This window comes from Alosa pseudoharengus, unplaced genomic scaffold (assembly GCF_046254945.1).
Source record: "Alosa pseudoharengus isolate Yale_2024_CS ecotype anadromous, Long Island Sound unplaced genomic scaffold, YU_APseudo_1.1 YU_APseudo_1.1_scf_12, whole genome shotgun sequence".
In the NCBI taxonomy this organism is placed as follows: Eukaryota; Metazoa; Chordata; class Actinopteri; order Clupeiformes; family Clupeidae; genus Alosa; species Alosa pseudoharengus.
The window spans coordinates 40,810,024-40,837,354 of NW_027468587.1; the positions used below are offsets into that span (position 1 = coordinate 40,810,024).

At 39.4% G+C, this 27,331-nt stretch overlaps 1 protein-coding gene and 1 long non-coding RNA gene across 3 annotated transcripts in view; both read left to right on the forward strand.

Annotated features, from left to right (window-relative positions):
- crppa (CDP-L-ribitol pyrophosphorylase A) overlaps positions 1-27,331 on the forward strand; it is a 151,522-nt gene that overhangs the window by 56,946 nt on the left and 67,245 nt on the right. For both annotated transcript variants that reach the window (XM_076281235.1, XM_076281236.1), the window contains exons 5-7: positions 6,331-6,376; positions 22,858-22,955; positions 27,046-27,117. In XM_076281235.1, the coding sequence (XP_076137350.1) occupies positions 6,331-6,376; positions 22,858-22,955; positions 27,046-27,117 (216 nt within the window). The remainder of the gene's footprint in view (positions 1-6,330; positions 6,377-22,857; positions 22,956-27,045; positions 27,118-27,331) is intronic.
- Positions 23,018-24,587, forward strand: LOC143118545 (uncharacterized). Its single transcript, XR_012986190.1, has 3 exons — positions 23,018-23,693; positions 24,028-24,114; positions 24,230-24,587. It is a non-coding gene; the product is annotated as an uncharacterized LOC143118545 (long non-coding RNA).

Sequence of the window (27,331 nt, forward strand, 5' to 3'; positions counted from 1 at the left end):
TATATGCAATCTTTAAAGTTAATAGCAACCTCCTCACATTCTTATTTCTGATTTAAAATTAGGCTACAATTTAAATGGACATTTTAAACACTATTTCTCTCGTTTTCTACCTCGCTAACTCCAAAGTAAAGGCGCATTCTTAATTAGTTAAAATATGTGAAAAACACGGAAAAAGTTGGCATGCATTGTTTCGGTCCCCGTGCACAGGGATTATTTGTCATATTATTAATCACATATGATTATTTGTGAAATTTTGCAAACAGGCGCAACACATTTGAAAAGGAAGGACTGGTAGCATGCAAGCTCACGGGAAAGATTGATTTAAGAACGTTAATCACAGTGTGTGGCTGTGGCGCAAAGCAGCGCGGGCGGAAGACAGCGACAATTGGCAGGGGAGGGTCATATCTTTTTTAACAATTCTGTCGGAGGGTCATTTAACAATTTCTAGCAGGCAAGGGAGGGTCATGCAACTTTTGACTGAAGCACTCAAAATTCCTCCGGTGGCCCCTTCAATAAATAACGAACAGTCCCTAGATTGCTGTTGGGCTAAGTAAACTTGTGACCATCAAAAATCGTTTAGCGCCTGTAACTCCGTGATAACTTGACGTAACAGGAAGGCATTTGGCTGAGCAACGGAGGTTAATATGCTCTATATTTTGTCCAAATGATGTCTGTCTATCATCGTTGCACTCGGAGAAAACCAGAATGTTTAATTGTCCTGCGTTTCTTCTACGGCTGCAAACGGGATTCACTCACAGTTAACCAAATATTTCTTTATTAGGGCAGGGCAGGCATATTTCTGGCTATTAAATTATTTCTAAACCAGTCTGCTAAAGTCTGTAGTGAAGTCTGTGTAGGGTTTTCCAGGCTCCATTTCTTTTTACGAGACACCCTGCTCACTTGAGCCATCTACCGGTTGTTTGGGTTGTTGCAGCGTCTCACTGGGAAAATACAAATTAAAGTCGCGTGATCCCACGCGCGGACCGCGAGTGAAGCTGCCCAAGTCGAAGCACTGCCCACTGTACAGGCGTGGAAAATGTTACCCTTTCTCTAACTACACCACCACTGGCTAAACCAGGGCTACCCGAGGTACTAAATGTCAGAAGGCCCCTTCCTCTCCCCACACTAAAGTACCCATGACTCTCACCAGTGAAATTCATGTTAATTCAAATATGTAAAAATGCAGGGAAAATAAATAACACATCATGTAATGCTATATACACATATATACAATGCTCATTTGCAACACACACACACATTAAAACACCCTTGAAAATGTGTGATATCAGAGTCCGTGCAAAAGATACACGTCAGACGACACTGACGTTCCTGACGATAAAAGCAGAAGAGGCGGCGACAGTAGACTGAGGCAGCACAGCAGCAACAGATCCGGTCCATTGGAGACGTCACATCATCACACACAGCTGGAGACTTCGCTCACAACTGATAGACTGAGAAAGTCATTTGTCCCCAGGGCCATTGAACTGTTCAACGCTTCACTTAAGGGTAGAGGAGAGATAGACTTCTCTGCATAGTCTGTTTACATGCTATATTAGCACATTTGCACAGCCCCTCCCTCCCTCTTGGACTGTGGCCGTACTTGATGCTTAATACCTTATACTTGACCAATGGCTGTAACCCTTTTACCTCAACCTATTCTTGCACTGACATAGTTGTGTTATATTATCTTGTCTACATTATACATTATTCTCTTGTATGTCCATATCACTATCCCCACCCTTTCAACTGTATATTGCATCTTTCTTGTGTCTGTTGAGGGGTCCACGACCATGGCACCCTTGACAGGGACAACAAGGAAGCGATCATCCTCAGCTGCACTACAGGCTCAGTCTCTGCCCTGTCATGCTTGATCATCCTTAAGCATCCTTAAGCACACTTTGTTGATATTTAATATTTGATTTAGTTTTTGTAGTATATTTAGTATTTAGTATTTTAGTATCATGTTTATCTTCTGTCTACTGTGATGTCTACAGTGAGGTTTTCTTATATGTATATTACTTTTTCTGCTGTAAGTGCATGTTGTGTGTGATGTCTATGCTACTGAGACCTTGAATTTCCCCTTGGGGATCAATAAAGTATCTATCTACCTATCTATCTATCTATCTATCTAGTTATATATTACTAATATATTAATTCCTCACAGGATCAAAAGAGTATACTTATACTTATACTTATACTTATACTTAATTAAGCTTAACCAACTTTATTATAAGGGGCCCTACGCTGATAGCTATATGTACCTAATATATTAATTAAGCTTAACCAACTTTATTGTAAGGGCCCTATGGGGAGTGGTTCATATTGGGATAGGCAGAAGCACAGTTTAATAACAATTAGTTAAATCATAATATGTCATTAACTTTTATATTAACATATACGTAGTTTGTAAATACACATTTAAAATTTAAATGATGTAAGAAATAACTGTTAATTAGTGCCAAAAAGACATTTAGTTAACTATTAACAAATATTAATACAATATTAGTTAATAGATTGTTTTCTATTTGTTAAAACATTAACATACAGATTTTATGTAAACAACAACAATAATATTTAATTAACTCATTGAATGCCAAGCTGTTTTCGGAAGCTTTGTCCTAGAGTGCCAGGATTCTAGACCATTGTTGATGATATATGTACAGCCACAGCATATTCTGTGTTATAGCTATGAACACATACAATGGCTCGTTTCAAAGGTGAGACTTTAAGCTCTCAGTGGGTGCAAACCGTGTATTTCTACACGCTACTGTTCCTGAGAAATCACAAGCTAAAAAGTGGCTAGTTTTCATCAAAATCGCTGTTTTTTTTTCTAGAAATGGAGATATAACGTCTTTCATGAAATATGAAGTGTTGCCTGTAGTTTCCGGAAAGTGACCTAGCGAGACCTGGCGAGACTGCCACCTAGTGATAGACCCACTAAAATGGCCTGGTTTTGAGCTGACATGCCTGCGTCACTGATTCGACCCAAATCGGCAACCGAGTTATGATTTAATGTCCAGATAAAATGTCCAGATTGTGCGTTTTCATGAGTTTTCGATCGTCATATATTTCATTTCCATTCATCACAGAGTTCCCAAAATCACATATAAGGTGTGTTAGAGTGTCTAGTTTCGTAATTAAAAAAAAAGCTAAAAACGTAATATTATGTTTTTGGCACTTAACGCATGGGAAGGAAAAACGTAATATTACGTTTTTGGCACTCAATGAGTTAATGATGAAAAAACTATTAACTTGTGCCAAATAGACATTTTAGTAACAATTAACAAATATTAACAAAGGGTTTGGTAACGACTAGTTTGCTATTTATTATGGCACCTTATTATTATAAGTGTTACCGAAAGGTGTCACAGCATATCTCAGTAAACTTTGATCTCAATTCATATATTTTTTTTAAATCATTGAGCTTATAGCATAACCAAGACCTTAGATAATCACTTCAAATTACCAAAACAGTTTCTGAGGTTCAGTATATGTTGTTCTACATATCCCAATACAAAAAAACAAAACATTTTTACTAGGGCTGTCAAAATAACTGATTAATTTCGATTAATTAATTTGAGAAAAAATAACTGATTAAAAAAATTTGTGCAGATTAATCGATTCCGTATGACCTTTGACCCCGAGGCGTTCTAGTCATTAAAAATTAGACCGTAAAATGAAAGAGAGAGAAGAAAACGTGCTGCCTGGATCATTGATTGGAACATTTACTTTTAAAAAACGGCCTGATGGTGTTGATAAAAATAAAGTGTTGAAAATAAAGTCCTCTGCAGCAAGGAATTTGCATATCACCAGAGTTCATCAACTCTATAGTCGCACATCAATGCAAAGAAATAAGTGTTGACATTGAGGGGAGTGTTAATTTATTTTCATTGTGTCCCCTAGGTTATATCTGTGGCCTGAAATGCCTTGTATGTGAAAAAAAAAAAACTTCTTCCCAAAGCACTTTTAAATTTATTTTATTAGCATAGCATATTAGATCATATCATAGATTATTATTGCCATTATTTGAACAGTGAAAATATTAATAAAATAGTTTTTGAACTTTAATGTCACTAATGCTGATTATTCAATGATTCATTTGAATTTAAATATTTAAAATACTTTCACAGCAAAAATTATATATGCGATTAATTTAGATTAATTAATCACAGAGTATGTAATTAATTCGATTATTTTTTCGATTGACAGCCCTAATTTTTACAGTATGATTATTATGACTGCCATGCCAGCGAAGTGCCGGTCATATATATTTTTTCTTTCAGATTTTATTTTTTTTCCCAGTAATTTTGAGTTAGTGATTACCGGAACACTGACCGGCATGTAGCCCCACAAGTATTACACAGAACCACTGATTTTCATTTTAATCTGTCAGCTATGCTTCAACTTGTCCTGAGTATGAAGAAGATTAAAATTGATTTTGAAACCACCGTTGTCAGTGGCCTGCTCTGTTACTCTTATAATTTCTTCGCAAATTTCTCACTTTTGTTGTCGCACTTTTCTCTACGGAGCTCCCCCTACAGCTTTGGGGTGCATATTTCATAACCGTCTCTTTGGTCTTTTTGCTGGCTTTGCCGTCTACAAAATGAAGCCACCGCTGCTTATTCTTATTGCTGGCCAGCATGGTTTACCGTTGCTTGAGGGGGGGGGGGGGGGTGTATGTCCAGAGAATTTTAAGCATTTTGTGTTTCTCGGTTGTTCTCGCTTCTCACGAGACTTCCTGATTCAGACTTTGCCGGGACGCTAGTGCAGGTCTTGCAAGGCTGATTTTCCGCCAGGAGACGGTAGGGGGAACATGGAAAACCGCCATTTTTGCCATAACAGGTCATTTAACTATCACAATAATTTCTAAACTGTTTTATTAAGTTGAAATTGTTGCAGAGGGTGCCTTTAAAAGATGGGTACGTTTTCAAAAATAGATACATATCAGAGTCACCAAAGTGCCTGAATCTAGCAGGGGTGTCAAACATAAGGCCCGGGGGCCAAATCAGGCCCACCAGCAGGTTTCAAATGGCCCCCTGGAAAGTAAAAAAAAACATATGATACACATGATGTTCATTGAGCTCAATGTAAATCAAACTAGCTAATAGGCTAACTGAAATAAAACCATGCCAATCTCTAGGTATGGTGAAGGGTATGTGGTGATGTGGGGCTATTTTAATTCCAAAGGCCAAGGGAACTTTATCAGGATGCATAGTATCCTGGATCCATGAAATAACTGGCCTTTAAAAATAAAAAAATCTGCCTGCCTCCTGGGAATTTAACATAGGGGTGCTAATACTAATGACCCCTGTATTTTAAGGAAGAACATTAACAGTATTTATTTATGATACATTATTCATTCACAAAGAAAATTGGTGAACAGGTTGGATATTTCCTCATTTTTACTTAAGGCATTAAGATCAATTTCTAAAAGATGATTTTATATTCCTCTTTTAGTCAACTTTAGCAGAGGTGCCAATAATTCTGCAGGGTACTTTGATACTGTTAACCATGACATTCTCCTTTCTACACTATCTGAACTGGGAATGTCTGGGAAAGCTCTTGACTGGTTTGAATCCTACCTTAAAGGGTGTTTATAAAGCTTCTCAAGTTGAGGTTTTTATGTTCCAATTAATCTGTGATGTCCCTGTCTTCTGCATTGTTGTTTATCGACCCCCTAAACATTGCATGCTAGCAATTTTAATGGATTTTCCAGATTTTTTATCTTCTGTCATTCTCAACTATAATAACATTATTATAGTTGGAGATTCATGTTGATTCCACATATTGTTACTCAGCTGATTTCTGTATTAGAATTCTAAATTACAGAATTACAGAATATTTTGATTTAAATGTGCTAGGACCAATTCACAACTATGGGCATACTAGATTTAGTTTTTTCTCTGGCTTGGAGCTGAACAATGTTATAGTTAAAGACCTATTGGTTATTATTCACCTTTTCGTGCAGATGCAAGTTTTATTTTTACAGGTGTTGTTAAAGGTGTGAAGACTAAAAAATATAACCGTTGGTTTTGTGTAGACATGGTCTCAGTCTCATGGTTTTACACTAGTGGAAAATAGTTTTGGATTGTGAAAGGATATGTGGATGCAATTCATTATGTTTTCTATGTCATTAGATAAAATAAATGTTCAAAAAACTAACAATTCAAAGAAAATCTTTCTGGGATCATAGTAGAGATAAGTGTCTCGGGAAGTTCATTTCTATGAATATGAGTTTTGAGTTTGAGTTTTTTAGAGAGTTTTTCATACATTTTAAGTCATTCTGTCCCTGGAATCAGATGATACTAACAGTCTAATGTTCTGTTTTAGGTTACACACAAACAAGACTTGGCCTCAGCAGAAGCTGTCATTAAAGGTATGTTTATGAAAACATGCTAGTGGTTGGTGTCTGACCCCTGACAAGGCTCAAAATATCATTACACTTCTATGATATTGTGGAGAGGGTCCGTGCAGATAAACTGAAGTATTTTTAACTTTGTAAGTGTGAACTGTTTATCCTCACTATTATGGTTATGGTTATTTAGCAGACACTTTTGTCCAAATTGACTTAATTATAATAAAACAAAACAATAGTTAAAAATGAACAGTAAACAGTTTTAAAAAGTTGGTAAGACTACATTAAGGAAAATAGCAATAATAACAATAATGTCAATGCAATGTCAACGGTCACTAATGAAAATAAACAACTACCGTAAATAAACAAACTCATAAGAACCACTTACCGTAAAACTTCAAATAATCGCCGAGTCCCTAAGAGACGCCTGTCTCTTTTAAACGCCTGGCGTGGCTACAGGTTTGGGTTAAAGGCTGGTCTCCAGTAGAGGCCCGGTCTGTTTTTTAGTTTCGGGTTGTATTTCATTTTCTAAAACCCGTCAGATCATCTGTTTAAAGATTCGCAATGACACGAAACCATTACCGAAAGGAGGTTACAGCAGTCGGAGTGGCAAGTGCTGCGCATAGTTGCAGTGGAATGTGGCTGCCCAGGGCATTATAAAACTTCTCACTCTTAGACCTACTCATACACGGCTGTGAAATGGCGTATTTAGCTGTCTAAATTCGAATCATATGCTGGGAGAGAAATCGTCGACATCCATGATTATTTTGTTATTCAGCACCCCTGGTCAAAAATATGTTCCCGTGCGCCTGGAAGTAGGCTATGATTTGAATGTAGACTGTTGTCAAATTTGGCAAATACAAAACGGGAAAAACAGTATGGTTCATGCTCTCTCATGCTGTTTCATTCCTGCCGAAAAGGAGGGAGAATGAAACATTAAGCACGTTCCACTTTTGCATAAATAATTCCTGAACGGTTTTGGTCAGGTATCTCACTCAATGAACAACATCTCAACACTAAATGAATGATGATCCGTAATTGTCATCAGATAGCCTAGTCATATAGGTAGACATTCAGTGTGTTCGATAATAATAAAATATTCGATAATATTTTCCATCTTTGCAAAGGAAAAGTTTTGTGTAAAGGGAATTAAAGGCCTGTCTCATATAGACGCCTGTCTCTAATACTAGCCGGTGCAGTTTGGCGATTTGGGAAAATAAAAGCCCGGGCTATTATTTGGAGTTTTACGGTAATTAAGTGTAAGCTGAACAGATACGTCTTTAGACACCTCTTGAAAGACCCTAAAACTATTATGCTCACATCAACCACCTTATCTTTCAACTGTTAAATGTTCTAGCATGAAACATCATATTGGTAATCAAAGGTATCAGAAAACTCTGCATACACTGCAAACTTTTCTGTACAACTAGAAACGTAATGCCAGAGGAATTACATTAGTGAATGCAAAGCTGCTGGCTTAATGTTGGTGGGGAGATTCCTGAAAAAAAACATTGAATCACTTAATCTTTGAGTTCATAGAAACCCTAAAAACCTTGTGTGTCTGGCATTCTTGAGATATCATCCTCAAGGTGGGTTTGACCTTGATATTTGACTTCATCATTGAGTCCATACAAATGTTCACACCAAATTAAGCCGTTCTGAAGTTATGACACAAGCACGGAAGCTGGCCTTTGGAAAATGCAGTTCAGAGAAAGCCTAATTGTATGCAACTAGTGCAGTGCCCGTTCAAACATGCCATTCCTAAAGAAAACCCGTAGCTCAATTACATGCCCACAGGTATGCCTGCTTTAAAAAATAGGATGATAGGGAAACATCATTCCAGCTAAGCATTCAATAATGAATACTGAATATTATAATATATTAGCCTATAATTAATGTGGCCTCTAATAAATTTAGGCATGGCTGCATGTGACATTTCTACAGATCAGAATGACATAATGACAACTGTTTTGAGTTAAGGCTAAATGTGTATAGCTTACTGAATAACTTCCTAATGATATTCGAAGCTTGCACATACTTTTATTTTGAGTGGTCACTACATACCCGTGTTTGATGGCGTGATAAGTGCCGTCGCTCAGTCTGCAACTTGTCTAACGTTAGCTATGTGGCATTAGCCTATCGCTCGTTTCAATTTGGGACCTTGCAGTCGGAATTGTCGTTTTAGTCAAAGTCTCTTGAAAGTCCAAAGTAGCCTGGGCTATTCGAGTGGTCACTACATACCCGTGTTTGTTGTCGTGTTTTTGCAAGTAATCATCTTATGCAAGCAAACTGCATACAGGGAGTCTTTATTGTTGAGGTGAGACATGAGAATCATCTTGCATCTTAACCCACATGCGGTTCCCGAGTAATCCGTTTAAATTGCGACTGACTATCATCAAAGTGAGACCTAGCAGAGCCCGTTCTCTGGACCTAGCTACTGTCAGTACACGATCCATGGGGTGGAGCTCCCCTGAAACTGGTCCCCTTGGAAACAGTGCAGTGCAGCGATAAACGTCCTACGTAAATAAGCATATTTTGTAATATGCATTCAAAAATCTTCAAAATCGAGAGTGCACACCTTTGTGCCACGCGCGAGCCACATACGAAATCTTAGGTCAGTCTGACAAACGGTCAGCGAGATATGCATGCCACAGACACACACACACACACACGGACACACAGACGCTTCTTGCTTTATAGATAGAAGATGCAATAGGCTACCTGCATTGGTGTTGATGACTGCTCATTCTGCACCCAGATAACAATTAGTCATTGAATCGATGTTAAATCAACATTACTTTGTCAACGTTAAATCATTGATTCAGTCACACTGCAACATTGATTCTACATCACTTTTGCACCCTTAATTAATATTGAAGCAACGTTGCATAACTACAGATCAACGGGATTCCAATGGTATTTCAACTAAAATGAATATTGACACAATGTTGAAATTACAACCAAACTAAAGATCAACGTCATTTCAATGGTATCTCAATTGATATTTAACCTCAGTAAACCACTATTAATCTGGCAAAATATTGTGAAATTCATATCCTGCTTTATCTACAGCCAGGATAAATGTGGCTAGGCCTAGGTATGTCTAGTTTAGGCTACACAAGCTTGCATAAAAAACCATTGACAACTTATCAGTTTGAAAAGCAAGTGCATTTATCTACTCTTCTTCATCTAGAAATTCACGTGTGCTGTGCTTTCCTGCCATCCATTCAGTATAGCATCCAGGGCTCCAGAGTGCGACCAATTTGGTCGCATATGCGACCTAATTTTTCAAAAAAAATCGGAGGTCGCACCGGTGCGATCAGCTATTCGAGAGAGGAAAACATGTCCGCATTGAAACTCTACCTTTGGTTCAATAACAGACACATATTTGGCCAATATCATGGTTTAAACAAATCACAGATAGTGAAGGGCGGGACCTCCCCTCTGATTGGCCGTGGCCCAGTGCCTGTGTGTAAATTTGAAAATGCGTGTGCTGCAGAGAGAGAGAGAGAGAGAGGTCAGAGACTCGTCAGATAAACAGTGTGGATGTAGTTGCATTACAGTGTGGTCACATAGGCCGAGATAAATGTCCCCTCTCCCCACTGCCTTTCGGCGGCTGGCAGCAGCAAACCGATCAGACGAGCACGAGATGATGATCAAGTTTATCGTTGCCTACAATAGGCCTAGTGAAACTACAGACTACAGTAAAAGTTCAGTCCGAAATAATTATTCATCAGAAAAATAGTTTGAACGTAAACCCGACGTACAGGAATGCCACTTGCGCCAAATTTATAGGAGTCATTGCAGATGAAAAGACGTCTTAAAATTGCGAACAATGCATACAAGGCCTTCACGAACGACAGAGATACAGATATCGCCGAAAAGGAGTGCGTCATTGACCGCAGTTACATGCAGGGAGTAACCCGTTTTTCAACAGCAATATTCGTTTTGCTCGCGAGTTGTGTAAACTCATTCTGATGGCATCAATCAATTTAATCCGGTATTTGGCGCAAACCGAATATCGCTGCAACATTTAAAGCCCGAATATTCCCTGCATGTATAACTGTGGTCATTGTGTACGGTGAATTGAATGGACACATTTAGATCGAGCATGGCAAGTCAGTGCAATAGCCTATAATAACAGGCCTACCATTTCGTTACTGCATTAACCATAGTGATGTTCTTATTGAAAATGTAAAAATACTAAAATTAAAAAGTAAATTGCATTGTGGGGCTGTCAAATGATTATTTGCAATCATCATTGCAAAATCACATAAAAATCCCCCAGGCTACTTGGAACATCTCTTTAAATTGTGCTCAAATACATTTCTATGGAAGATGCTAGCATGGCGAGCTGGTTTAGCCAAGGCCTAAAGATCATGAAGGATAGTATGTAAGACATTGAGCCATGAGATTTGAAGCCCTTAAAAGACGTGCACTGTTAATTTACTCACTGTTATTTTTATTTAATTCATCTTGAGATGTTTACATTTCAGCTCAGTGAAGCACTTAAAGCACCAACACTTCATTAAGTTACTTTTCTTGTAGAATTGTAAATCAATATAGGACAGTAATTAAGGGAAAAAAGTGAACCTGCTGCGGTGTTAAATGCGATGTGGTTGGAAATTTGGGTGCACCTAACTTTTGTGCTGGGTGCACCTAAGAAAAAAAGTTAGGCGCACCAGTGCAACCAGTGCAAAAAGTTAGTCTGGAGCCCTGCATCCATAGCAGTTGCAGTCAGCCTGATCCCCTATCCAGTAGTAGAGTGAAGCGGTACCAAACATAAATAGAAGGGGGGGGGGGGGGTTAGATAAATATGTTCAACTGAACAATAAACTAACAGCTAAGCCTACAAGCAAGTCATTTTACACCACAACCTACCACTGATACAAACGTAGTTCAAAACGAAGTTTCAGCCAGTGAAAAAGATGTTTCAGCCAAGGCTAAAGATGTTTTGATTGTGACTGTGCATTTGTGAAGAAGTATAAATATATCCTCTCCACTCCAATAACACATCTGGTCAACCTGTCTTTTAATCATATTTTTTTTCCTATGGCCTGGAAAACAGAAGCAATAACTCCTGTTTACAAGGCTGGTGATGTAACTGATGTTACCAACTACAGACCTATCAGTATACTCCCTGTCATTTCTAAAGTGAGTGAAAGGATAGTGTGTGACCAGTTGATGGACCATTTAAATCAGGGCCATTCTCCACTGCACCCTATGCAATTTGATTTTAGAAAGAACCACTCAACTGAGACAGCAAACTGTTAACTTTATTGAGCAAATTAAATCCAGCCTTGATAATGGGGGTGTTGTTGGTGGTGTTTTCCTTGATTTCAGAAAAGCTTTTGACACCGTAAATCATAATGTTCTGTTGTCAAAGTTATTTAAGTTTATTTTTTCCACTAAAGCCCTGACATGGATTCATGGTCTTATTTAGATTCAAGGAAGCAGTGCACCAAAATTAATGATGTATGCTCTTCCTTTGCCAACAGTTCCATTAGAGTCTCACAGGGATCAATTTTAGGACCAATTTTATTTAGTTTATATATTAATGTCCTCCCTCTGATTTGCCCAGATGTCAATATCCAAATGTATGCGGACGATACAGCAATCTATACGCATGCCAAAAATAGAGAACAGGCTGCTTTAAAACTTACTGCAGTCCTAAATAAAGTGTCAGATTGGCTAACTAGTAGCTGTCTGACTCTCAATGTAAGTAAAACTGTTGCTATGTATTTCTTTAAAATGGGAAATGCACAGCAACATCCTGACATCTTGGTCAAAGGAGAGTTGATCAAAATTGTTGACAACTTTAAATACCTGGGCATAATCATTGATTCCAATTTAAATTTCAGAAAGCATATTAAGAAGATATCTAGAAATGTTATAGCAAGTTTGATTACTTTTAGACATATTAGACATCAATTACCCTTACATGCTGCTAAACTGTTTATGCACTCAATGATTTTCTGCCATTTGTCTTATTGTGCTACAAGCTGGTCCCAGGCAGGTGTGACCACTCTGAAACCCTTGTACTCTCTAAACAAACAGGCTGTGAAAGTGCTTGATAAAAAACCAAGAAATTATCACCACTGTACTATTATAAAAAAAAACATAGCCTGTTAACATTTGACAGTTTTATTTGGTTCTCTGGCATGTGCCTGATGTACAAATTGACCCATGATCTTGCACCACCACCACTTAAGCAACGTGTGTCATTCTGTAGAGACAATGTTAGGGTATCTAGGGCTGCAATGAGAAGAGACTGTTACTGTACACTACATTCAAAAAGACCACTTTTGGCCAATCAGCGTTTTCATATCAAGCAACTAGAAAATGGAACTCAATCCCCCTCCATATCAGAGACTCTTTAAGTTTTAAAAGTTTTAAAAGTTTAAAAAGTCTTTGAAGACCCATGGCTGAAGGACAATCAAGCTTGTGATCATTGATCTTTGTTTTTTCACTTAGTTTTTCTTCTATTTGTAATGTTTATCTTGGTGTCTTTTCATATCTGTGTTTGTCTATGTTTTTACCGTGCTTGAGCATCCTGCCCAGGGACTACAGGTGCAAATTAGCTATTTAGCTAACCAAGGTATAGAAGCTATTCTATGCATGGTCCCTGTCAAACAAAACTAATAAACTAAACTAAACTAAATTGATCCCCAAGGGGAAATTCAAGAAATATACTTAATGATTCTTAATGCGAAGTTGCTTTGCCATTCATTTTGTTCTTACCTTCTTGTAACATCATCAGCATCTATCTATCTATCTACATCATGGGGCCAAGCAGAATGCTGCATAGGCATTCAGTGTTCTTGCACCATTCAGTGTCCCAACTTCTTTAGTCAATAATAATCAAAATGCAAGTTAGAAAGGTAGAAACACTGCAGCTGTATTGCTTGGTCCCCAGTGAGAGAAGGCAGAAACAGAATGGATGCCAAAGCAACTTTGCATAGTTAGGGACCTGTCTGTCTATCTTTGCTTGGCTCCTAGTAAAGGTGATGAATAATAAGTAAAGGTAGAATGTAAAGGGGGTACTGTAACATACAGACAAGTATGTATACTAAGGGACACCGTAGTGTCACCAGGTCATGAACTCCCGCAAGGTTTGAATGTGTTGTGTGATCTAAGATGGTGGAATAAAGAAGGTAGCATTATATCCATGTCAGTCCGAGTAAATATATTAATAGTAACTAGAAAAGCATTTCCTGAAGGAAATACAGTGCATGAAAATGCAAAAAATATGATGAGTTCATATGGTTAAATTATTTGCTTGGTAGATAAGGTTTAATATAGTTGGAATGACAGAACAGTTAAATAGGTTGATAATTGAAATGGTTAAATTATTTAGGCAGATAGTTGACGATAACTAACAGTTAGAATGGGTCCAATGTTTACTAGCAGTTATGCTAACTATGTTAACAAAGATAATAATGTTAACCAAGTTACTATGCTAACTAGCATGCTAACAATGTTAAAATAATAACTATGCTAACCATATGACTTAGCTAACCTAGCTAATCATTTTTATTAGTTATGCTAACTAGCATGTTAACATGCTAATTATGCTAACCACGTGACTTAGCTAACTTCGCTAATCATTTTTAACAGTTATGCCAACTATGCTAACTAGCACGTTAACATGCTAACGTGCTAACTATGCTCACCATGTGACTTAGCTAACTTTGCTAATCATTTTTAGCAGGTATGCTAACTATGCTAACTAGCATGCTAACTATGCTAACCATGTGACTTAGCTAACTTCGCTAATCATTTTTAGCAGTTATGCTAACTATGCTAACTAACATGTTAACTATGCTAACCATGTGACTTAGCTAACTTAGCTAATCATTTTTAGCAGTTATGCTAACTATGCTAACTAGCATGCTAACTATGCAAACCATGTTACTTAGCTAACTTAGCTAATCATTTTTAGCAGTTTTGCTAAAAATGCTAACAATGTTAGCAATGTTAACATGCTAACTATGTTAACCATGCTAACTAGCTACAGTGGGTAGGAGTCATAGTTGATGACAAGTAACAGTTACAATGGCTGAACAGTTAAAAAGTTCAGTAGTTTAAAGGGTTAAATTGTTTAACAGTGAAATATTGTAGTGAGGACTTTTATTTTGAAACCGTTTTTGGCAGAGGAAGCAGTTGAACAGGATGTGTAGTCTTAATAGGGCCAGTTTGTATGCTTAAAGCCTGAGACTGGCAGTTGATGCAGGTGGCCCGAACACCTGCCATAGGATTCTAATTGCTTAACGGCTCTATTGTGATGTCATCAGCCCATGTTAAGTCTATGGGGAAATTTTGAACAGTTTTTAATTAATAGTTTAAAAAGTATAAAAGTTGCAAAGCTGAAAAATACATAGCATGCTTGTCCTAAGTAAGACCTACGTAACATAGTTTGAATGAAGTTTCTACGTTAAACGGTTGAAGCTGCATTAAATGCGTTAGAAGAAGAAGAATAAGAAGCCTAGGAAGAACAGTACAGTGCATTTTCATGCACTGTAATTAAACATATAGCCAGAGGGCGAACATAACATGATGTCAGAGTAGAGGTTCATATACCCACAATCTAATTTACATACAGCGTTCCAACACCCAAGATGGATTGGGATTCACCAAACTTACCAGAGGCCTGGCGGCATTTCAAGCAACACGCAGAGCTAATATTCTCAGGCCCTGTACGGGAGAAGCGTGAACAGGACAAATGCAGCTACCTTCTTTTATGGGTCGGGGAGAAAGGACAGGGCGTTTACAACACATGGACGCTCTTAGAGGATGACACTAAGAAGCTAAAGACTTACTACGATAAGTATTCAACTTACCTCACTCCCAAGTCCAACCTGATTTATGCTAGATATCGTTTCCGCGAGAAAATGCCTGGAGCTAGCGAGGCGTTCCGACACTGTGACGGAGCTGAAACTGTTAACCAAAGACTGTGGATATTCTTACAGTGATGAGATGGTATGACTGTTTTTTTTGTTTTTTTTTGCTACTAATTACCCGCGGGTGCATGAGAAACTGTTTAGCCACGGCGCAGATCTGACATTAGAGCAAGCCATCGATATAGCCCGCTCTCACAAGTAAAAGTACAACATCCACATCATCCACCGCCCTGGTAAGGAAATACCGGTGGCAGACACGCTGTCTCGCAAGTCCATTTAGCACTAGGATCAGAGCCTGATGGAGACCATGGAGGCACCGGTGCACACCCTCATCAGCAGTGTTCCAGTGAGCAACAGAAAGCTGCAGGAGATCAGAGGCGACAGCACAAGACAGTCAGCTTGTTGCACTCAACCGAGTCATAAAGACATGATGACCTGATGAGAGGAAAAAATGCCCACCTAACATCCAGGTATATTGGAACCACAGGGACAAAATATCCGAAATCGATGATGTCATGTTCAAGGGTGAGAAAATCATAATCCCTCATAGTCTCAGAGCCGACATGATACAGTGCATTCACACTGGACACATGGGCAGAAAAGTAAACACAGAGCACGGGACTTCCTCCACCTTACCTCCTCCTCCTCCTCTGGCCTGGCATGGGGAAACAGATTGAAGCAGCAGTGGATCAGTGCAGCATATGTCAGGAAAGACGCAGTGCCAACCCCTAGCGCCCCTGCTTGACGGCAAAGCGCATCCTGGAAGAGGCAAAAGCCGTCAACAAAGACCCCTACCTCGGCCTACTGGAGTACAGGAACACTCCAGTAGACAACATGCAGTCACCTGCACAACTCCTGATGAGCCGACGAGTGCGCTCAGTCCTCAGCCCCACGGGTAGCATCCTAGACCTCCGTTCACGACAGGAGGAAAGCTTGCCAACACGCCAGCAGACATACTACAACAGGTCTGCAAGGCCCTTGTCTCCCCTACCTCTGTCCGTTTTTGGCAGGAGGATGGATCCTGGAGACCTGCAATGGTAACACAGACTGCAGACACACAAAGGACTTCAATGCAACCACTGGCACTTCCGTGAAAGCAGAGAGAATCCCAGCACCAGGGATATCCAGCAGACATGCACACACAGACAACACACAGCCCCCACACCCCGAACCCATGGACCACCCATGACCGGCCAGCCAGCCAGAACAGCCCTTCAGCCGCTCCACCAGGCCAAGACAAGTCCTTGACTTGTAAACATTGTAAAGGGTGTAGGTGGATCGCTGCCCTAAAAAAAACCCTCAAAAACACTCACTTATAATTCACCTGTTGTTTCTTATCACTTGCCTCTTGTCTACCCTAAAAAAAAAAAAAGAGAGAATGAGTTTACAGAACTGTTTTTACTTACCTGTTACCTCGAGAATACTTTGGAAATTACCACACGCGTTATGATAACACAGACACAGCAGACCTAATACATTCCTCAATGTACCCTGGTGGCTGCATCGTCGATTACATTTTTGAGTTCGAAGTTCGAGATTAAGATGTCATTTCGATCGATTTCGATATAAAATCGTAGTGCTGGGCGATATACCGGTTCACACCGTATACCGGTGTATATTTTCGTTATGATATGAATTTTTAATATACCGCCATACCGGTGTATTTGATTACACAACGTTTGGAACGCTGCGCCGCGCGACAGTGTTTCAGACGGGACTTTTTTCACACGCACGCATGGTGCCACTGAGGCATAGTGAGGGTAAACACAAAACAAAGTTTTCCCCATGAAGTATGACCCTTAAGGCTTAATTTCTCCTTAGGTAAGGGGTTTATTTAAGGGTGTTGCACAGAATACCTTAAATTGTTTCTTTAGTTAAGGAAAAACTTTAAGGGATACTGCATTGAAAGGGATTTACCGTCAGGAAAATTCTATTGAGATTGTTCAACAGCTGTAACTAGCTGGCTGGCTAGTAGGTATTGTCGTTAGTTAGCAACCCACCGAACACAGTGAAGTTTAATGATCTTATCATTAATCTCACCTTAAGAATATTCGCTGAAATTATCCAGGTAGCAAGTAATGCATATTATAGACATGAACTGAGCAATACTAGCTGGCTAGTTAGAAATGATCCTGACTGTCATCAGTGCACCAAAACGAACTTTTTTGTTAATGTTTTGCGAAAAACATTTGTCTAGCGAACCGAACCGAAGCTCATGGCAGGCTAACAAGACATCCACATCCACATAAAGTTAACGTTAGCCTACCACTAACGTCATGCAAATCACACAATAACAATAAGGCATGTTTCTGATAGGCCTATTTGACAGAGTAAGCATATTAGCAGAGAGTCAGGTCAAGTCAAGTCAGTTTTATTTGTATATCGCATTTAACGTGCACAGAGTGCAACCCAAAGCGCCCACATATAAGACATTGTCAATGACACATAGACTAACAAAGACAATAGCGGACGGAGCGGCGTATTTTGTGAAATAACAAACACAAAAGATGCCGGACGGAGCGGCGTGGTCGCCAGCGTTCCCGTGACACTAAGACATACATGACAGACAACACAGCAAATTGAAAATAAATAAATAAAATAATAAAAATCATGTTAAAATTAGTCCAATTTCCAACCGGCTGAAAAAGTCCAAGGGCAATGATGACCCGCGTGAAACTGCCAATGCAAGACCAACAAAGTTCTTTCAATGACCAACTCAGAGAATTTACTGGCAGTCTGGAGAGCAGAGCACCGGAAGAACAGTCTGAAGTCATGATGGGCGATCTTCCTGCTGATCAGCAGCTCGGTGGCTTTAGCAAGGACCGTTTGTTGCTTCATGGCTCCCGACGTCGCCATCAGAGCTCCCCACCTCAGCACTCAATCCAGACTGCAGACTTAATTGTATAATTTTCAAAAAAGTATAATTATTGCAAGTTGCACTACTTTTTGTACTGGTTTTATACAAGATGTAACTTGAAGATTTTATACAAGATGTAAGTTGTAGATTCTTCATTAGAATCATGAGTGGCTCTTTGTAAACAGCATCATTTTCTGGGGCCATGCAAAACTGCATTACCACTAGTGTGGAGTTATTCTACATCATGACAGTAAAATAGACCATCCTGTAGGAAATGCTGTGAACATCTGATTATGCATGGGAAAAAAAAAACCGTCATATACCGTGAAACCATAAGAATTTAAAAAAATACCGTGACATTTTTGGTCATACCGCCCAGCACTATAAAATCGAAATCGTGACACCCCTAATTAACTCATTGAGTGCCAAAAACGTAATATTAAGTTTTTCCTTCCCATGCGTTGAGTGCCAAAAACGTAAATTACGAAACTAGACACTCTAACACACCTTATATGTGATTTTGGGAACTCTGTGATGAATGGAAATGAAATATATGCCGATCGAAAACTCATGAAAATGCACAATCTGGACATTTTATCTGGACATTTTATCATAACTCGGTTGCCGCTTTGGGTCGAATGAGTGACGCATGCACGTCAGCTCAAAACCAGGCCATTTTCGTGGGTCTATCACTAGGTGGCAGGTCACTTCCCGGAAACTTTACAGGCAACACTTCATATTTCATGAAAGACAGCGATTTTGATGAAAACTAGCCACTGTTTAGCTTGCTATTTCTCAGGAACAGAGGCGTGTAGAAATACACATTTTGCACCCACTGAGAGTTTAAAGTCTCACCTTTCAAACGAGCCATTGTATGTAGGGGTGCAACGGATCAAAAAACTCACAGTTCGGATTGTTCCTCGGATCAGAGTCACGGATCGGATCATTTTTCGGATCAGAAAAAAAAAAATCGACAAATAAACATAAGTTTTGTCTTTTTGTTTATTAACAATATAAAATCAACTTAAAGTGCACAATTAATATCTTCTTTTCAACATTATTAATGAAAAACAACTTAAAGTGCAACATAAAAAGGCACATCTCCTTTCTTTAAACATGGACCAATGACCATTAATAAAAAAAACAACTTAAAGTGCAACATAAGAATGCACATCATCTTCCTTGAAACAATAGCTTTATGAGAGTGACATAAAGCCTACGTCCACATCATCAAAGAATAATTAAAGAAAGAAAACAAAGCATACATGAGCTTATAATTTCAAATTCTTTTTCAATAAAACAAGGGTGTCTACATTGTCTGGGGAGAGTGTGGACCTCTTTGCAGTCACTATGTCCCCTGCTGTTGAGAACATTCTCTCGGAAGGAACTGAAGAGCCTGGCACAGCGAGATAGCATCTTGCCATCTTAGCAATATGAGGGTATTTACACTCATTGCTTTTCCACCATGTCAGTGGATCACCATCCACTGCAATGCTGCTTGCTGCCAGGTAGAATGCCACCTCCTCTTTGATGATGTCAGCAGGAGTCTTGCTGTCCATGTTTTGCTGGCAAAGGTCTCTCCAAAAAGCTCTGCCATCGCCGACTTCTTTTGTGGAGGAGATGTGTCCAAGTTTGCTCCTGTTGGCTCTGCAGCTTGACCTTGCAGAAAAGAATAGATGATTAATTAAACCTATTATTTATTTTCATGTTTCATAGACATGAAAAATGTGGCAATAACATTTAATGAATGCCATTATTACTGAAAATAAAAAATGTATGTATGTTTTCTTTACCTCATCACAGTCTTCTTCGGTGAGGTCACTGTATGTCCTCTGGCGTAGGTCAGGGTCTATGTGAGACAGGGACTTGAACCTCAGATCCAGGGCAGTAGATCTGTGAAGGTAATCCTGTAGAGTAGGGGGTGAAGTGTATCTGGGCTTCAGGTCCTCTCTAATGGCAGTCTTGACATCTTGAGTGATGGTGCTGTCTTCCACACTTGGAGCCATGGATTGTAGAATCCTTGTTTTCAGCGGCAGGATCATTGACACAGATGGCGAAGTTTCAGTGCTCAGCAGAGATGTAACAGTTTTAAGGGGTTTAAGCACCTGGAGGACCTCCTCTGCCACTCTCACATCATCATCAGAGAGGGTTATGATGTCTTTGACATTTTTCTTTAGGGTCTTGTCGGTCAATGCAGAGTATATAGCTGCCTGCTGCTCCAGATAACGCTCCAACATATCATAAGTGGAATTCCACCTTGTTGGGACATCATGTATGAGCTTATGAGTAGGCAGCTTTAGCATCTCTTGCCTTGTCTTAAGCACATGAGCAGCTGTTGTGCTTCTGTGGAAGTAGGAAACCACCTTCCTGATCCTCCCAAGGAGGCGGTCCATCCTATTGACTGAGATTCCCTTCTGTGATGCCAAATTCACTACATGTGCAAAGCACCCTATCTGTGGGCCCAGTCCTGCCTCATTCACTGCATTTATTTGATTTTTGGCATTATCAGTTGTGACTGGGATATTAGTAGTGGGCCTCTTTATCTTCCATTCCTCCACTGCTTGTGTCAGTACCTGCGCAAGATGACTGCCTGTGTGACTTTCATAGAGGGGGTGTGTCTGCAGCACCGGACTTCTCATCTCCCTCTGCTGTGATGAAGTGAGCTGTTATTGTCACATAGCTCACCGTTCCCCTCGACGTCCACCCGTCTGTTGTGAGTGCAACAGAGGGTGCTACAGATAGTTCATCAACAACTTTTTTCTTCTCCTGCTCATAAAGATCTGGCACAATCTTTTCGCTGAAGTGGGTGCGCGACGGGATGTTGTAATGTGGCTCGAGCACGTTCAGCATATATTTAAAACCCTCGTTTTGCACAACTGAATATGGCATCATGTCTGCAGCTATAAACACACCGATAGCGTTTGTGATAGCTTTAGCCTGGTTGGATTGTGCAGGAAGGGGCTATTTAAATTCCGCGGTGATAAGCGGTTGTTGAGCCGCTTTCGGTTTCACTCCTGTCAGTGAAACACCGGGGGAATGTCGCTGCAAATGCGTGGCCATTAGGGTGGTTCACAAAATTAATTTTCACCGAATTTTGCCAGATCGCGTTTTGTCTTGTTCCAATTGGCATTGTAAGCATCTGTACCAAAAATGGAGTCAATTGCTGCACATTTAGGGGTGGCACACTTTTTCACAATATTGACACACAAACAATACATGATGTATTGGTATCCGGATAAAACCATTGCAGATTCTGCATTGAAGAGCATTGGATGACATTTGTGGTATCTGTCAGAAGAACTCGTCGCCCTGGCGTTTTTTGATGCTCAGCTCACCACCATTGGTGGTGGTTAGTGAGGTCCCCCCTTCCCTGTGAAGCGCTTTGAGTGTTGAGAAAAGCGCTAAATAAATGTAACCTGTTGTTGTTGTTGTTGTGTTGATGTTGAAGAAAAAGAGACAATGCTGAGAAATCTTGAAAGACGCCCTGGGAAGATGCTCAAAAACTTGATGCCAAGTCTTTCTTCCACAAGAGCAGTGCAGCTACCATCTCTGGCCTCGTCCCTTGCTGCTCAATCCACTTCTTTGAGGTTCTTACTTAAGGCCAAATGGATGGCAGAAGTAACCCTGATGATGTGAGGTCCATTCTCACAGATGAGAATCTGCGTCAAAAAGTTCATTCCTTGAAGGTCATCAATGACAGTGCAGAGAGAGGCATTGCCCTTATTAAACGCTGTCAACAATCTGTGCGAAACGAAGACCAAAAGCAATTTTTGCTCCGTGTTGTGCAAGGACACAGAGATAAAGTATCAAAAAGAACAAAGTCATCATACACCGAATAGTGTTTTAACTGTTCTAATGTTCTTACTCATTTAGTACAGGGAGAGATTATTAATGACCATACTTATCTTTTATTTTGTTCATGTTTCTGGTTCCTGCGAAAGTTATGCATTCTTAGGTTGAGCAATTGTGAAAAAGTGTGCCACCCTTTACTGGCGTCCTATTGGCTCAATTTTTGGTACAGATGTTCAAAATGTCAATAGGAACAAGGCAAAATGCGATCTGGCAAAATTTGGAAAACTTTTGGTCATACCATTATATTGTGAACCACCCTAGTGGCCATGGCAGATGTGTTTCCACTGTTGTATGGCTTTCTAGTGCCACAGTGCCTACACACCGTCACGGTTTTATCCACTAACCTCTTTCCTTCATCATTAACTTTGACAGGGAAACCAAAATGCTCCCAAACAGGGGATTTAAATGACGCGGGGCGTTCAAGCTCCTCCGTTCCTCTGCTCGCCATGACCACGCTGTGTGTGGACTGAACATGCGCACAATTGTTTTTTCATAAATCAATCCGCGGATCATGTGTGTGCCGAACCGAAATAATTGATCCGAACGGATCACGGATCAATGATGATCCGTTGCACCACTAATTGTATGTGTTCATAGCTATAACACAGAATATGCTGTGGCTGTACAAAAATCATCAACAATGGTCTAGATTGCTGGCACTCTAGGACAAAGCTTCCGAAAACAGCTTGGCATTCAATGAGTTAAGATGATCGCCAAGAAACTGTGGTGTTTACATAGTTTTACATACGGTATGGTAAGTTTTGCACAGCTTTTGCAAAGTGGTTGGCTAGCCAAGAATTAATTAATGGCTCATTTGATTCAAAACATTGGTACTACTTGTTGTACCTTAATATTTATCCTCTTCGACACTGATACTCAGGTTTTCCTTTCAGAGTCTCTATCTCAGTCTGCCTGTATCATCACAGGAGAGTGCACTGAAACACAGAATCTGTCCACCTGGATGAAGAACGGTCTCATGGCAGAAGGCATGGTAAATATAGTGTATTTAATGCAAGTAATTTCAAATATTAATTGGGGATTATATCTCTTTAAGGCAGGGATCACACTGGCCAGTGGCAAGTGTCAGGTTTCCTATTGTTCTCTATTGTTCGTCAGCGGAACAGTTGCAGTGCTAGCATAACTCTAGCATTGAACAAGCTGAGCGTTGAACAAGCTGAGCACTGAACTTGGTTCAACTTTCAAAGCGCAACGCGAGGCTCATCAATGTCAGTTTAAAGCAACACCAAAGAGTTTTTTGTACCTTAAAATAATGTTTCCAAAATCATTTCAGTGGTTCATCAACTTGTAACAGGGTGAACGGCACTTTCTGCATTCACTTCACGGCCCTCTATCGGCTATAACCGCACTATGTAAGTTTGCCGGATCGGGTAGCGGGTCTGTAGTTCGATGGAATGAGACATGAGAAACTACAAATTTGACTTGCATCTGATGTCGCAATACATCGTACTTTCATCGTACTTTCGACAGAGGAACAGTTCTTTGGTGTTGCTTTAAGAATGTTTAGGTAAATTGACCAATCACATTCGTCTAGGGGTGGGACATTTGAAACGTCAACAAGACTGTTCATTCACAACTATGGACACTGAAAAACTGATTGTCGCCATCTCAAACCACCTGGAATTGTTTGACATGTCATCTAAGGACTATCACAACATCCTGAAAAAAGGCTGTGCTTAGGAGTTTGTGAGCCATGTTGTGGGAATTCCTGGTAAGTGACTTTTTGTTCATTCTGTTGGTTTAACCAATGTGTATACCTTGCTAAGCTGGCACAGTTAGCCTAGCTAACTAACAAACTTGTGTAACAAAAGTTAGCTGATGTTGTAAGCCTAGCAACTGTTACTATATATCTACTGTTTAGTAAGGTGTTATTCTGATGTATGTATGTTCATGATAGAAAAGGAGTGTACGACAAAATGGAAATCTCTCAGGGATCGCTATAAGAAAGGAAAAGTGTGGAGAAGGAATAAAAAAAGAGTGGGTCAGGTGCCAGTTACAAGTGGCAGTTTATGAGTATCCTGTCATTTCTGAAACCTTATCTGCAGGCCAGGCAGACCACCTCTAATATGTTGGAGAGCCAACCAAATAAAGTAGAAAGCCTTCTACTTCCCATCATCACACAAGAAAGAGAGGTTGATTTCTTTTGTTGTTACATTAATTACTTAACCTGTCCTTGTGTGGATTTTGTGCTATATATTACATTATTAATAACCACCCAATGCCATTTTTTCCCCCAACTTGACACAGAGTTGTGAAATGTTCGAGTGTACGTTAAAAAACCTACAGTCAGAGGATGGCCCATTGGAGTCTTAAAGGGTAGGTCACACATCCAGTGAGACCCAGGACAGCAGCTGCTCCAGTCCTACCATGGTGGCTGAGCATCAGCATGGAAACATCGACAAAGCAAGCGCAAGAAACTACAGACGTCAAGACAATACTCCCTACCAGCAGGGCATCCTACTGTAACTGCACTTACACCAAAAGATGATGATGAATTGTTTTTGTTGAGCTTGCTGTCCACATTCAAGAGGTTAACTCATCAGAAAAACGTGGAAGCACGCATCCAGTTTAAAAAAAAAAAATGTTTGAGCTTGAGTTTGACTCTTAAAGGAATGTTCCGTAGCAAAAACAACCTAGGGTCTATTTTCAGAAGCTAACAGGTTCAAAATGTTGTTTGAAAGCATAACAAGTGCTTAACAAGTCGATTAACAAATGCAGTGCAAAAACCACAGTTGATGAACGTGGTAGGACAGTAGCCGACTCTCCTCTAACAAGTCGATTAACAAATGCAGCGCAAACCACAGTCAATGAACACAAAAGGAGAGTAGCCGACTCTCCTCTTGCGTTCATTGACTGTGTTTTGCGCTGCATTCGTTAATCAACTTGTTACGCCTTCCTCCACGGTGGTCGCAACAGGAAGAGAGCTAAGGTATCCTAAAAACACACCCTTCATTAAAAAAAAAAAAATTAACCTTTCAAAACACTTACAATGTTTACAATGCCTCACCACACTACCACAGAAGTGTCATTCTATTTTGAACAATGTCAGTGGTGTAACATCAGTGTATGCCCGGTTAAGACAATTTGGTGTTAATGCAAAAAACTTTCTTGCTGAAAACTCCACCATTACCTAATTATGCTCTCAAACAACATTTTGAACCTGTTAGCTTCTGAAAATAGACCCTAGGTTGTTTTTGCTCCGGAACATTCCTTTAAAATAATGTCCAGGAAAATTTACTAAAAAACAACAATAAAGTGTTTATTTTCAGATCATCTTGTTTTTCTCTGTTTGTTGTTGATAGTACAGACATATGCACACATATCATAGTTCTTAGATGTATATTTTATTGAGAGGTTTTAATTGTAATCTTGGCATTGTTGCTACCGACCCTTGAGATAGCCATGACAGCTGGTGGTAGCTCTGCAGAGACTGCCCTGGAAGTATCTGCACATCCTGTCCATCTGAGTGCCATCAAAGGAAGTTGTGAAGCAGGCATGTTGCTTTCACTACTGCTTCAGCAACCTCTGGTGACACCCCTAGCATTCTTTTGTACACCCGCCACTGGTTTGCAAAAAATACCAAATTCAACCATTCTCCTGGCCTTAGATAGATGATAGTTGTATGTGGCTTTCTCTTGTAAGCTGTTTTGCAGGGAATGGTCTCATCAGATGTCGCTGAAGAGGGAAGGCTTTATATGAAGACAAATCGCATTGCTCCAAGTTTCTCAGAAGACTGCAGTGGGCAGTTGGGGATGTATATCTTGATTATTGAATTAAGTTAGCAGGGAGCAAAAAAAAAGAAGGCAAAACTGAATATCCTCCTGCACATCCTGCGTGCTTTTGCGGGTGGGAGTGAGACCTAATGTCACAGATGCGGGCGGGAGCAGGACAAAAAATTACACGGGAGCTGTCTGGTCTGACAGAGGTAGCAATCCAGCAAAATTCTGGATTTTCCTTATGTTTCTTCATCTACACTCCCTCGACAGATTATGCCGGATTCTAAGGGTGGATTGCACCAACAAGGATTAAATTAATCTCGGTTTAGGCCTAATCAAGGATTTGTAGATCTAGGTTTAAATTTTATTCAAGCTATGTTGCACCAATTAACTTTAAGCATGGTTTAACAAATCCACCTAAAACCTTAACTTGTGATTAAAAGCCTTAACCGGTTGGTTTCACCAACAAGTATTAATCTGCACCTAACTTTAAACCTAGTCTAAAGATAATCAGGTCACTGCCATGTTTAATTGCGTACATAATTGTTTGATTTAATCTTATTACAGATTCCTTGTTTAATCAATACCTCCTTGAAAATTCCTCATCATCATGAAACTCCATAAGATTGAGATGGTCTCTTATTTTCCTTTGTGGGACTTGATTTTCTTCAATCTATCTATGCAGCTTTTTTCAGAAATTTAAACCACCTAATTAATCCAGGTTTATGTGAACATTTAAACCAACATTAAAAGGATGGTATAAATGTAAACCTGATTATCTTTTAACTAGGTTTAAAGTTTGGTGCAACTGGATTAATGGATAAACCTTGATTTAATCCAGGTTAAAAAGTAATCCTGGTTGGTGCAACCCACCTCAGATGTTAAATGACTAAATGTGATTTCTAATTTTAATAATCATGTTTTCAAATGTTGTACTCTGTTTGGTCAATGTGACCCTTGAGACTCCAGACCATGGTTCTAAGGAAAAGGATTTTAATGCCAATTAATTCAGACCAATAAACCAATCTGATGTTATATATATAACATCAATTATAAGTTGATGTTATATATAATATATAATTCCAAGTGTATGATAAGTCCAATCACACCACACACTCTTCTCTCATTATATTTATATTAATATAACGTTTGGTGTTGGATCCTGAAGTTTTTCTTGATTTTTTTTTCCATCTGGAGTAAAGGAATAGTTAAAAAAACTGAGGTATACTAAAATTCCCTGCATTTTCAGAGTCAATAATATGCAATATGATGTTAACTATAAATTATATATTACATGCAATATAATGTTATCTGTAAATTAACAACATCATATTTATGTGTTTAAAGTGGGTGGATGCAATACCAAACATAGAACAAGGCATGACTCTCTCAACCAACAGGAATTTGATCAAACTTTCTGTGAGTATTTCTATATTTTTTGTGTAACACTGGGCTATAGTCATTCATCATTTTTTTCTTAATTCTTTTTTTGTTAAGTATTTGTTAAATTGTTTTAATTTTGATGTCTGTGTGTGGAGCGCTTTGGATTGCACTCTGTGCATAAAACATGTGCTACAGTGGGCATTACTTAAAATTGGCCAGCTTCCCTCGAGGTCCGCGCGTGACATCACAC